The sequence below is a fragment of the Pagrus major genome, chromosome 1 (assembly GCF_040436345.1).
Source record: "Pagrus major chromosome 1, Pma_NU_1.0".
Taxonomy (NCBI): domain Eukaryota; kingdom Metazoa; phylum Chordata; class Actinopteri; order Spariformes; family Sparidae; genus Pagrus; species Pagrus major.
In genome coordinates, this window is record NC_133215.1 from 22,988,607 (window position 1) to 23,003,490 (window position 14,884).

General features: G+C 40.7%; 1 protein-coding gene across 1 annotated transcript in view; it reads left to right on the top strand.

Annotated features, from left to right (window-relative positions):
- The first annotated feature begins 3,560 nt into the window (after nt 1-3,560).
- Nucleotides 3,561-14,884, top strand: part of prkcaa (protein kinase C, alpha, a) — a 167,742-nt gene continuing 156,418 nt past the window's right edge. Inside the window, exons 1-2 of the mRNA XM_073470342.1 lie at nt 3,561-3,880; nt 6,519-6,550. Of these exons, the coding sequence (XP_073326443.1) occupies nt 3,714-3,880; nt 6,519-6,550 (199 nt within the window). The 5' untranslated portion in view covers nt 3,561-3,713. The remainder of the gene's footprint in view (nt 3,881-6,518; nt 6,551-14,884) is intronic.

A 14,884-nucleotide genomic window follows, 5' to 3' on the forward strand; every position in this document is an offset into this window, starting at 1 on the left:
AGCTGATCGATAACCTTGATTTGGTACAAGAGGCAGCAGCAGACATACGAATGATATGAACTCATAAATAATGGAAGGGAGAGTCTCCTAAGACACTGCAAATACACAGATATAGATGTTTGATGAAGCGTACTTAAGCCTTGTGTTACCAATGCTCAGTAGCTTTCTGCTCTAACGTTGCAGAGATACAACTTTACAGAAATAATGCCACACAACAAAGGGGTATGCTGTGTTTGTGTTATATTTTAAAAGATGCTTTTTGGTCCAATTAGGAAAACCTAGAAGGCATAAAATCAGGATAAGGAGATAATCCATCACTGAAGTCAAGCCATACCTGAAGAGATCAAATAAAAATGTGTTAGTCCTTAATGAACTAGATAAACTAGGCAGATAGACTACATAATTTGAAAGAAATATACATCATGTCACTGACAGCTAAAAGCTCTTTCTTTTCCTGCTTTTCTTTCTCTTGAGCGATGGCTGTTTTAAATGGGCCTGAGCCCAAAACCATCTGGTTTCAGGGAACAGCAGATTATCCAACCCAGTTTAATTTGCAAATATTTGTCTTCCACATAAAAAGGATCGAGATGGTTCAGCTGCTCTGCTGGTCAGTGAACCCAAGGGAATTGGTAAACTTTGGAGATAGCAAGTGAGTCGCAAAGAGTTGGTGAACCCCCGTAGCTGTGAGAAAATGTTTCAAATGGGAAGACGTGTAATACAAACACCAGCAGTGATGAACTCAGTTAAGGACGTATTCATAACCACAGCAAAGGCCACATTATCAGAGATAACACTGTGAGCTTAACCTCTTCAACCAGGACCAAACAGATGGACCATCAATGCAACTCAATGTTGTTCAGACAAAAAAAAAGTTTGTTTTTTGCAGAAAAAACATTCAATTTTAGTAAAAAACAAACAAACAAACAAAAAACAAACAAACAAACTGGGTTTTGAGGACTGCACAACAAGCACAAGACATTAAGATAATTTAATTATGATTTGATGTTTCAGCCAGTATGGCCATCCTCAGTTTGAGTATATTTCTTAATAAACGCACCACATAGCTTAAAAGATGTGTTAGACCAAGCAGATACTTAAAAAAATATCTTATCATACAATGTGGGGAAATTATTATTATTATTATTATTATTATTATTATTATTATTATTATTATTATTATTATTTATTTTAAAACTGCTTGGGGGGAAGTTAACAACACATTCTGGCTTCAGGAGTTTAAATATAAAGAATATTGATTGAGTTGAACGATTAATGGTTTTGAATGGCTAACACACAGTAGTATAAGTGTAAATACAATGACAATGATGAGGGGACAGAAATGGTTGGTGGCACAACACAAGGCTCACATGGAAGCAAGAGCAATTTCCAATGGCGATATCACCAATATCCTGTGTTTTTCTCTAAGAAACCAATAAATGTCCATTATGAAGATGGTTACTTTTATCATAATTGCATAATATTTATTTAAGATGAATAGTGTGAAATACAAAAGAAAGAGTTAGGCCACTCAACCACAGTATTAAAGGACCTGAGCTTATGTGTGAAGTACTTGTGCCGGACTGAGCTCATGCAAGAAATAAACAATTCTTACAGAGCAGCTAAAAAGGTGTAATGCACTGTTGCTCCACACGATGACGCCCCCATCCCGAATTCCTGCAGCGGGACACGCGGCCTCCACCCTCCCGCTGACAGCGGTCCTGTTGCGTGACATCAGCCGGAGTGAGAAGGAGGAAGCGGAGCGGAGCAGCTGTCAAGTTGGACGAAGATACACACAGAGCACGAGCAGGAAGTTTGTTTTAGGAATACAGATAGCTGAAGAGCCTTTTGGACACCACCCTGGGACAGCTGTAAGGGATCAAAGCACATTTAATAATAAGAGAACCATGTTCTCTGGGGTTTGGGGCGATGGAAATGTGCTGTAACATGTGTTAAGTTTGCAATAATAATAATAATAACACTAATAATAACACTAATAATAATAATAATAATAATAATAATAATAATAATAATAATAATAATAATCCACTACAGACTTTTCCTGCTTGTAAAAGGTTGCATGTTAAAATCCTTCAGGAACTGAAATATGGATGTACTCACTCTGTGTTTGAATATGCAGAAAGGTTTCATGGATTCTTTTTGATGGTCGGTGCGCCTCGCTTTCATGTATTGTTTGTCAACAAGACTGAGCCCCTTTGTGACTGAGATTAAAGGCTGCACAGATACAGAGCTACACTAAGAACAGCCAGCTGTTAGTTTGATGACTATTTCAAACTATAACCCAGTTATACAACCAGTTTCCAGTTTATTCAGGACACCCAGATACAAAATAATGCAGTCCAACAGCCCAGTAATAAATTAATGTGACATGATAAAGTTGTTGAATCTGTTTTAGAGAGGGGTTATTTTAACTTTATGGTTCTTTTAGAGGCTATGGTGATTGGTGCTGTGCTATGTGATACTGTTTCATGAAGGTTGCATTTACAGCACTCAGCTGTGTCATGTGTGACTTCAAATAATGAGAGCGATGTAGTGTAACTGCAGTCCCAGTTAACTGCACACTTATAAAGCAATCTAGACAAAAGTAGTCCATAAAAGCTCCATGTGCATACAGCTGCACAGTTACTGGATTAGACTAATAAAAAGGCAAGACAGAATCAATGATTGACTGTCAGTTTAGGGTAAATAAACTGAAATAACTCTTTCTCATACCCCCTGTTAATAAATACAAAATAAAGTACATTTAAATTTGAGGTACTTAACTTAAGTATATCCGATTTATGCAACTTTACACTTCTACTTGACTACATTTCAGAGGAAAACATTGTACTTCTTCTTCTACTAGGACCCACATACACTCAATTATGTTGCTGATTAGACCTGCTCAGGTTTAAGATCTGTTGGGATTTAAATGAGGTCATCATTTAGGCTACTTATAAGATGATAAGATAATGATTAAGTCTTAAATTGCCCTGCAACAGAATTAACAAGAGCTTCTTCCAACACTGGTATCAGATCCAGTTCAATAGCTCAATTACAAGATGATGTTATGCATTTTGCTCTTAGTAAAGTTTTTTTCCACCCTAAGCACTTGTTTTTGAGTACTTTCTTTGCAAAAAGTTAGTGTAAATAAGGAAGTAAAGAACTATAATGAGTTGAATGCTACAGTTACTATGAAGCAGTAACAGTAACTGTAAAAGTATGTGTACACAAACAAGGAGGGAATATTATAATGAACATTAAATCTAAAGAAAAATAAATAATTGAAGAATTTAGACTAATATTTACGAAATAGTGCAGATGTAAGGAGTGCAGAAAATAAATAATACAACAATGTTCAAACTCCTATAGACATTTTCAGGAATGTTCTCTGTAGTTGGATGCATGTGGGCAGGTAAGTTGCAGGATGCCACCCCCAAAAGGTTAACGGACTTTTATTTTGAAGGGACCGGATGTAGCACCCCCTCGCCGTGGCTGACTTGACGGCGTGCGGAGCTGTCAGTGGAGCAGCCCAGTGCGACCGACAGGCAGGGAAAGCCCTCAGACAGTAAGCGCAGTGTCTCCGGTGAAGACCGCCGCTCCACACTCTGCTGGCTCCACACTGAGGGCTGCGCCGCTACACGGACTGAAAAACACGCCGACACAGCAAAGCACGACTGAAGCTGCAGCGTTGAACCGATTTTCAGAGGGGGGACATGGCTGATGTGAGTTCAAACGAGTCGTCCACCGCGGACGTGGCGAACAGGTTCGCTCGCAAAGGTGCTCTGAGGCAAAAAAACGTCCACGAAATCAAGAACCATAAATTCATAGCCCGGTTCTTCAGGCAGCCGACTTTCTGCAGCCACTGCACCGACTTCATCTGGTAAGCCTTCCCTTCTCCCACCTCCACCACCCTGCCTGACGGCTGCCTGTTGCATGTTGGATAACTTCAGTCGAGTAGCCACACTCTGCTCGATGATGTAACACAACTTCACGCTAACTTTCCCTGCAGTGTTCACACTCGTGAGAGACTTTTCTTGCTGGTAAAAGTCACAGAGCATTTGTGTCCAAAAGTCGTCAGCTTTGTCTTCCTAGTAGTGTTTCTCTCCAGGGATCCCAACTTGTCGAGGTTTTTGGTCCAAGCGGTCCCGTATGGGAGGAGTTCTGCGGTTGTTTATGTTATTAGTCAAGCATTGAGATAAACTGTTTGAGTGAAACATCTGTTTATCGTTGTGATTCTATCTAATTCCCAGTGAGAAATCAAAGCAATCATCAAATCCCAGGACCCCTTTCTTGAGAAATGTTGCCTAAGTTAACACCAAAGTAAAAGAAAACTGTTACAGCTGTTCACGTCCACTTCTGTTGTCTTGACTGGACCTGGTGAAAGTTTCTGGATGAGTAACAGGCTCCTTTTCCTGGCACGTCATTCAGCCTTCCATTTATTGGTTGTTACTGTGGAGAGCAGCTCAAGGTTTTATGGCTCAAAGAAAAAACTCTCATAGCTGCACACTGGCTCGATTTTTAGGGGAAACTTTACAGTTTGCTGGCACTATGAGGCCATATGGAAAAGATCTTCACCTACACAGAGAAATGGCTCAGCATATGCACATGGTGTTCAGCTGCAACACACTTGAAGTGGGCGGTGATCGCAGGGAGTGTGCCTTTGTGCTGCAGTTCTTGCCAAGTTAAAGTATTTTGAAAGTATGACAGATTTACCTCAGTTTAGTTGAAGTGTTTTTTTTGTTTTTTTTAAATGTTTTATCATTTTGCTGCTCTGTAAAGATCACCTCAGGTATGTCTCAACTGCGAGAGGAGATAACTTGCAGTCAGCTCGGTAGAGTTGCACCCACGTTTACAGGTGGGAGTGTGATCTCAGGCCATTTATTGCTTGTGGCTCATAACCTCGACAGTTTTACAGCATGACCTGTGCTCCATTCCTCAGCAAAGCACAGGCTCAACATGAAACTTAAAGGCAACACGTTGTTGATTTGCTGTGTAAATGAAAGAAGGGAGCCTCTTTACGCTAATTTAGATGGTTAATCAGTTTAGGTTTAGTTTAATCAAGTGTTAGTTTCAGTTTCAGTCGACGATTTAAGGTTTTTCGTACAGGTGGTGCAGTACAAACTGGGGATAGACCGACTGTCGCGGCCTGATATTCAGCATTTTACGATTATTGGTATCAGTATCGGTATCGGTGTTGAAACAAATACATATTAAAATGCAATGATTGGCTCTTATGCAGCATTCTTTCTCTGTCTGTAGTCACTACTCTGTGCTCTCACGCTCCCATTCAGCCACAAGGGCGTTATGGTGAGGTAGACACTGATGTGATCCGATGAAGCCTCGCTTACAGGCTGCGTTTCAGTTCATCCTGAGGGTGTCCGATGGGGTCGAGGTCACGTGCGTGCAGGGCAGTCAAGTTCTTTCAGCCAAACTCAAAATAATATTGCTTGTCATGTTGAAACAAGAGAGTCTCTGCCAAAATGTTGCTCCAAAGTTAAAGCACACTGTTGTCTGAATCAGTAGTCCCCAAATGGTATGCCGTGAGGCTGTGGGGTTTTGTCACAACCATAGATTATTATTGCAATATACAACTAAACAACAAGTAATGAATCAGTTTTTAATTTACTATACAGGGCTCCAGAGTTAACTTTCTACACTGGATGCACTGGTGTGCATTAGTTTTTCATTTAGTTGCACTCAATAATACATTACTTAACAAATAATGTAAATGACTGAAAACAGGAATAAAGGTGCTGAAAAACATGCACCGGTGAGACCAGTGGAAATGTTTAGTCTGTGCAGCATCCTGGAGCCCTGCAGTCCTTTATACACATTCATCTCCTAATAAAGAGGCAAATTCTATACCTGAAAAAATCCTTTAAAATTCTTCCAGGAAACCAAAAATAAGCAAGTACGGAATGATTAGATAACACGTTATAGAGGTTTTTTCTTACATGTGAATACAGTTGTTCCTTGAGATTTATGCTTGTCCTTTGGTGTGCCTTGGGCACAAAACCTTGGAAAACCATAGGTCTTAATAATCATTGTCTGATGCAGCATCAACATTAACCTTAATTGGAACTAAGGGGACTTGCGGAGGAGTGACCATATGGTTTTGTTCATAAAGCAAGGGCATAGGTCTTGCTTCAGGCAACAGGTGACAATTCAAAATAAAATGGAATATAAGGCTCTCAGGCAATTGGTTCATCAAAATAACAGCTTTTTGCTACTGCTCATGTTTTTCTTGTCCCCTGCATCCCCTCTGAACCCTACGCCAGTGTCATAAAGTGTAGCTGACAGTATACCGTCTTCTTAAATATTCATTTTAGTGTTTTGGTTGGGGAAGATGACAACAAATGCTTCCAGCAGAATATGAACATTTGAAAGCTCTGCTGTACATTATGCAACAACACCCTGTCCCTGAATGAATGAATGTATGTATGAATGAAAGGACTGGCTGTGTGTGAGTGAGAAGGAGCATAAACAACTGTTTAATTCAGCCTTCTTTGTTTTCACAGGGGGTTTGGAAAACAAGGATTCCAGTGCCAAGGTAAAAACACAACTGACTGACATCTGACTCATTGAAGACTCATTCGGATATGAGATCTGTGTGTGTGTTTGTGAGGCATGTGCAGTATTTTAAGTGTATGCTTTAGAAAACTCTTCATTTCCTGCCTGCTTCCTTGTCTGCTGCTGTCACACGAACAGTAACAGTTAGGGTTGGGACATTTTGCTCACATGTTTGATGCTCTTTAAGACACCAGCTCCATTTCATTTGTCCAGCTGACATAAGAAAAGGACATGTGATTACCTTTTGTGGATAACTGATTTGTCTGTGAGCGTGTCTCTGGTTATTTCTTCTTACTGCTGTCCTCTGATGAGAAGCAAAGATAACACGACACAATTATAAACGGGCATATCCTTCAAACTTAATGTTCCCAGATGTTCATAACCTTCATTTTCATTTCCAACACGCTATTTCCATCCCCCTCATGATTTGTTTGCTATTTTGCAAGCACGACATTATTTGTTTACCTTCAGTCATTGTAGTGTTATTGTGGTCAGGATGTGTCTAAATCATGTTATGGCTCATGAAGGAAGATGTGCCCTGGATAACAGTGTTTATACATTCATTTGGTAGCATAGAACTATAATTGGGTTTGTCGTTGGTTCCTTCTGATACTATGAGTTGCCTTTTATATGTGTGACACTACTAGCAGTTGTTTTGAGCTTGTTGACATGCCGCCGAACTAGATATAAAATGCAGATTCTCACAGTAATAACTGGAATTTGATGTGCCATTTAAATGCCTACTATCAGTCAAGTACATTCTAATAGGTGAGCTTTTGCTTAATAAGAACAGGTCTGTTGATGAAGAGCAGTTCGACAAAAAGGGACTAACGGAAGTGTGTTTGGTGTTAGCTGTCTGAGCTGAAAATAAAAGGGAAAGACTATTTTTGAGGAAATCAGGGACAGAGAGGAATAGAGAAGAGGGACAGAACACACTAATATGGACAGATCTAGCTGCCCACATCTGGACCGAAGGTGGTTTCCCTTCAACCCTCCATTTTGAGCTTTAGCATGGATCAGCTCTGAGAATTCCTCATCTAATGTGGAAACATTTGGGCTTGCCAGAGTCTGACTCTGACAGCGAGTGCCCAGGTAGCAGCGCAGATGATGTTAAACCAATATTTCACTTCGATATAGTCTTAATATAGGTGGGTACTGTATTGTCTTCAGGGTTGCTGTGTGGGGTATGTATCCGGATATTGGATATGCAGTAAGGATCAAATGAAATGTGTCACAATATATCCGAATATCTCTAACTAATTTTGAGTAGTGTATGTACATATACAAATCTGACTATGGATATTTCATTTATATTATAAACTGACATCTTAACATATATGAATTACATATAAATTGTTATTACGTATGGCGATATGAAAATAAACTTATAGACATTTTTCATATATGTACATTTACACATTTTACTATACATAATACACCTATATCTCCATACATCCAAGGATTTATGTATCAAATAATCATAAGTTACCTTTAAGGTAACATATGGCTGCATCACTCTGGATATAGGGGCATATTTGTCAAATTGCATTTCCGTATGGGGTAGCAGGCTTCGTTTTCTAGGTTTGTCATGACACTCATTGCAATCACAGGCATTTATTGATGCATTTTTTTGTGTAATTCTTTCAATATTGCCAATACCGGATGATGGCCCTTGTTTACATCATCTGATGCAAGTTTGTGAAAAAGGTTCAAGTATGTCACAGTGGATGACTTGAGTAGAAACCCTTTGGATGGATTTCCTCTCACTGAGTTGTTCAGTAGAACAGAATCCAGTCTCTCTGCTGTACACTTGAAGATAAACACTTTGCCATGCGAGGCGTTTGATCTCAATGAATCAGAAGCGCTTCCCTCAAGAGCGTCAGAGAGAGTGAGACATGCAGAGGTCTTTATTGAATCATTACTCATCCTATCAATGCATTTAGATGGGTCATAGTGTTTAGCGTGTCTGGGAAATGCCCACATAGGAGCAGGCATGTCATGTGTTTACATGTAAATCTTCCCCAGCAGGCGGGTGACTGCACACTACCCAACACCCACTCGTCTATGTGATCTCCTCTCACATAGGTGAGATGCAGTCAGCTCTCAGACTGTTTGCTCGTACTTGGGTGAAACCAGGCTCAGTAATGAGTCAGTCCAAGGTGTCGGGAGTGTTGACAGCATAACATGTTTTTGCATAACCTGACATTATCGTCAGTGTGTCCGCCAACCCCCTCCCCTGCTTTCACAGCAGGTTGTCATTGTCATCCTGCCTCACCGTTACCGTCACTGCTTTTGATACAGGAGAAGATAAATTGAATGATTAGAAGGATGAGGAGAGGTCTTGAACACAAATGGTGCTCTGGAGATTTTTTTCATCTGCGTCAAACATTGAAAACATCCAGGCAGGAGATTGGAGTTGACTGCACCACTAAAAAACTGATCACTCCTTCTTCCAGTGGAAATCTGTGCCTGGATCTGTTAAATAAGTGATGCGTGCCATATGAACATGAAGGTGATTGGTTACTCTGCAGCTATTCAGAAGCAAAGAGAAAGGTAATCAATTATTAAGCTTAAACGCCTATATAAAATGAGGGTTGAGTCCTCCAGCAGAGACAGCGAGCCTCTCAGTAGCTCCTTGAAAACGACAGTTAAGTGATAAAGTGGAGAGTGGCATTTCTGTAACAAGAGTGACATTTAATTTTCAGCCCTGCAAATGCCCCTTTACTAAGAAAAGGGTGAGCTACACACAATTACACCACATGTGTAGGTTATAGTGTTGTGAGCTTGAAAAACTGTGAGGCATGATCAGGCTTTTATGAGTCACTGCTGTGTGTCATGTATTGGCCTGTCACGATAACATGCATGTTTTATCATATCATGCAAATCTTATGTTATTGAGCTGTTGATGTGATTTTGCTGACCTCGATATTGCCTTTTGTGTTTACATGTCTGTTTGTTTACATAAGATCGTAGCCAACATGATGCCAGAATAGCTACCATATTTTTCACTACCATTATAAGACATGGCCGTTGGCACCAAAGCGTTTTTTCACATAAAAATCACCAGACTTTATTGTGTTTAAGGTTGACTTTTTTGGCTTCAGGTGAATAAAAATCAAACCACTCTCAGTGATGAAATGTTAGAAAGTTAACGTTGAGGACAGTTAATGTTGTGGACACAAACAAGCCTATCAGTAGCCACCGTTCTAGATGGTATCTGTACTGGAAACAATCTATCTGTTGTCAAATGGCTACTTCTCCTGTGGAGTCGTATTTCAAGGCTCTGGCCTGCTGCTGTTGTGCAGCAGGGTGTCTCAAATCACCATTTAGTTGACATTGTTATAGTGGCGGGCAATTTGTACCCATGTCACTCAGCAGATTCACCATTCAGATCTTGTTAAGTTCACAATGTGGGCTGAGGGTTAGGGTTTCTCAATTGGTTTTCATCCCTTGGAGCTCCGATATACGTTAAGGTTAAGGTGGCAGTGTAACCCTGTTCTGTGACCTGTTTCACATTAATTCAGCTAAACATGTTAATAGAGAGCTATAGTGTTCTGTCGGGCCACTGAGCAGGCCTCCTTAAGTGTTTGGGGTCAAGTTCCCTCTTCCAAGGGCATCTGTGTTGACACTTACTGTAAGAGTGTTGATGTAATAATACTGTATTTCCTTGCTTAGGATTTTCCAGAATTTCTGCCACAAAGTGACTTTTCTAACACAATGTACATGGTATCATGAGGCCATCGTGCCCCGCTGCTGTAAGCTGAAACACAAAAACAGCAGAGCAGTATTAAACCTATTTCAGATTTTATTAATATTAACCGTTTTAGTCCATCTGACTCTGCTAATGCGCGTTCTAGTCTCTTTTGATAGGAAATTGTTGCTCAGACTCCAAATCTTTGTCTCACAAATTGATGTTCTTTCTGGCCTCTGGGTAAAACAGCAGCAGATGAAATAAACTGCTGCTTTTTGCCGACTATAATTTGAAAGTGTCTGGAGGCATATTTCATCAAAGAGCAGGAAGGAAATTAAAGGAGAGGTAAAATCACAACATGAAGTCTTTATGAAATGTTTCTCTTGTTATTCCAGGAGAAAGGAGTATTCACTAGTGACTGTGGAAGTCTCTGTTTCTGGTCCATACACTGCTACTAATTCAGATCATTCCTCGAGTGTTGACGCAGTCGATGGATTTGGTCTCGCTCGGTGGTTTCATGGGGAGGTCCTCTAGGTTCCTGGGTGGATTGGACCATTGTTGGCAGACTATAGACAACTGTATCCCACCTGAGGATTTCCCATTCCCTGATACACACAAGGAGGAGGCTAATGAGTATTGCTGTTCTGCCTCTCAAGAGAGAGGACTACTTGATATCCAGCAATACAAGTGAGGACATGTACAGATCAAGGTTGATTACTGTTTGACCACTGTTTTAGCCTGGCAGCTAAACGCATTTGGACCAATTTTGTGATGATTTTGTAATGAGAATCAAAAATAACAGCAGACCTACTACAGAAACAAGTAGTGTGTAACAACTGTGCTGCAAAATGAACATGGAAAAATGTATTATGATAACTAGCAAGTACGGTGCAATTTGTCAATCCTTGGGCCTCACATTTTCTATACCAAATAAGGATGACCATATAATGTACATAATGTACATTTTAAGTAAGTATTTAAGTAAACATGTTGCTCATATATAAACCAGCCCTGCCTCTTTGTTCCTGTGCTGGTTAGTCGTCTTGTTTGTTGTATTAGATCAAACTTTGACAGTGTCGGACACATAATAACGACCACAAATATTTCTGTGCACCAAACCCCATCAATGCACATGCTGCGGCTTTGTTTACCTTGTGCTGCACACTGTTTGGACAGTTCTCAAAATATCCTTGTACACATCCGCCACAGTGTCATCCCTATAACGCCTGTTGACAGTCCAGGGAAAGGTAAACTCAGACTGTCTACAGTCCCCATCTAGACTTTCGGCTGCACACATTCTACTAATATGTTCCAATTTTTTTCAACATACGTTCCAGTCGATGTTTTCCGTTTGAGTGCTACGTCCAGAAGTTGCATCAGAAGCTGGGTCATAATGCTCGACCTTCAGCACCATGGTGGCCAGAAAAAAAAGGCAGATTGTGTACACATGATTCCTTGATTTAGTATGGAGCTGTAATTTTTTGGTTTCTTTACTCCTTTTATGGGTTGTGGACAGACAAGACATTTGGAGGACGTCAACTTGGGCTTTGGGAAACACTGAGAACATTTTTCATCATCAAAATCAGTAGATTCTACCGACTTGTTTCTACAGTTTTCTGTTTGTTTGTGTATTTATTTATTTACCCGCACAAATATGAAGACTGACTTCAAAGAAAAAGGGCAGAGCGGGGGCATCATCTTTCATTTCTGTCACAATTTTAGCCTTTAAAGCCTCAAACGTAATTTGCTTTGCATCATTTCACCCTTCAAGACATTACTGTGAGCAGAAACGGATCGTGATGGAGACATGAAAGCCCTGTTGATTGTGGTCATGAGATTCTTATGAGCCCACCGCCTTAGTTGGGCTGTGAAACCACAAACCACCGTGCTGTCGCTGTCGCTGTCGCTGTCGCTTCATCTCTGCTACCTCAGTGGCCGTGCCTTTGTTTGTGCCTTCCTCTGTAGTCTCTTTAAAGCAGCAAAAACAGAACCAGATTAATTGCTAACAGCTTTGATGCCAACAGCTGATTTACTTTCTCTTCTTTTCATCTCTGTCCTTTAACCTATTTGCTTGTTTCTCTGTTTGTCCTCGGTTATTTCATGGGCTCACAGCCAGAAGACTGCCCTCACAGTGGCCTCAACCCTGGGTGGCTGCCCACTGGGTTGCTCCAATATGGCCACTTTCCTTCTCTCTTTCTACACACACACACACACACACACACACACACACACACACACACACACACACACACACATATCCAGTCCCTCCCTCTCAAATAGTTAACATTGCTTTGCCATGCTCTTAGGGTTAAGATGTTCCAAGTGTTTGGCCCTTTATACTGTTTTGGCCCAGAATTGGATGGACATCAAGATAGAAGATTTAAAGACCCTTTGAATGGAGCAGAGCAGAGAAGGGGCATTTTGACATATGTGTGTGTGTGTGTGTGTGTGTGTGTGTGTGTGTGTGTGTGTGAGACAGAGGAAGGGGGCAGAGTTCAACATAGGCTATATTTAGAGTTGCTCCTGCGTCCCCAGAAGAAGAAGAGACATAGAGCTATGCATAGAGTTGGTTCTGTTTATAGGAGGACACTTGCTCTGTCTTTAGATGGTCACTGTGTGATTACATAAGGGCTTTGTCAAGGGACACACGTTAGTCAAGTTGGCAAGTTACTGACTTGACTGTGGATATATGTATAAGCTAGGGATGGAAAATTTTATTGATAGCAATGTCATTATCAAGTCCGCTTATTGGTCTGTTATTTTATCGATTCTCTTTTTGTACTTAATTGCATTCCATCGCTGGTTATTCTGCATTTTGAGAATGAGACTTTCATTTTTCTGTGAAACTACAATATAACATTTCCAAATATCAGTTATTGGTGTCGGTAACCATACCGACTCTGAAAAAAACCCATCTTTGTCGTTCCCTAGCATGGTGTCACTCGTTCACCCTCTCCTCATTGTTTTGCAATGTGCAAATGTCAGAATAGCGTGCCGGGATGGATTCAAGTAAATGATAAGCTCAGAGGCGTGCGATTTATATGGATCGGACAATTTGGAACCAGTTCTCCATTCCCATCCCCAGTTCCAGCCATGGTCATTGGGGATGCTTTCTCTTTTTGCATCTTTTTAACTAGTCAGCTGATTGAGTACTATAACAGGAAGTTTAGGGTTTAGCTAATTTAATTTCAGAACTTTAATGCGTTTTTTTCATTTCCAGCATGCAGTAATAAACTATTGCAAATACATGTTTTAATATCCACCGTTCTGGAATAATGTTTGATCTGGAATATTGTTCATTATTTCTCCTAGTTGCAGACATTTGCACTCATCACCCTACTGATTTCCACTGGCATTTGCCTTGTATTCATAATAAACAGAGGAACAGTCACTGATGCAGTTCAGTTAGTTAAAGAGAAAAGAAATGTGGTATACAGCACACTAAACTGATAAAGCAATTGGCCTTTAACACATGCAGATTAAACAGTAACTTCCCTTATCGATTTCTAATTCCACATCATGCCAGCATGAAAGAAATTTATCATATCAGATAGGATTTTTATTGAAGTGACTTCAGTTCACCACTTGCCAAAGCAGAGCAGCATGTTTTTTGTTATGTGCCTTTTAGTTTAACTTATCCAAAAGACGACTGTGGTTTGATACAGCAGTGAACAGCAGTGTATTATGCAAATAAAATGGTCAAATCCACCTGCTAAAGATGGTAGATGGTTATCAGGACCGTGACCAGCACAATGCTACCTTGTGCCTGCAGAGATGTGGCCCGACTGACAGAGACCATAATAACTACTACTCCAGCAAATCCACAGCAGTAAAAGCTCTTATACCCCAGCTGTAAGAGGGTCACCACCTCGGATTCATGCTCTTCAATAGTTAAAACAACTCCTAGCTATTGCTTTGTATTACTTTTAATCCACACTGCCGCCTGATCCATAAGCACAAAAAAAAGTCGCCAAGGTTAATGCGGCAGGGATCTACTCACTGGTGGTGATATCAATGAATAGTAGTTACAATAAGCTTCATGTTGTGCAGAATGCCAGGTTATTGCCAGAACAAAGTGAAGAGCAAATAAAACATTTAAAAGTCAGCGTTAGCTTGTGACTAATAAATAAAGCTGAGATGGTCCGAGGAAATGCTCCATACCAGACTGAGCAGGACAAAACACAATGAGCAAAAGAAAAAAGGAGTTCTCTTTCATAATATTTCGTTCGATGTCTCACTATGGGATGCACGCCTCGCTGCAGCCCTCAGAAGCATTAATCTCATTACGCCAATCCTGATTGGCTGGTGAAACGTGTCCGTCCGCCTCAGGTAGTCCCCTCTACCTTAAATAGCGCATGCGGACGGCACCACGTCATTCAAACACCTCTTCTCACTCGGAGCATATCTTACGTCTAAGGCTAGCTAGCTAAACTGTCCACAGGCGGACCTTACTTAGCTTCCGTCGCCGGGCGCTACTAGCTTTTGGATTATCTTCTTTGCTTCATCGATCACACCAGATCGAACCAGTGCTTTCCTTGCTCTCCACAGCTTGGCCAGCACTGTCCTCGACGCCCCACCACGGCAGTTCGAGCACCGAGCATTAGCACACCAGCTAATTTTCGG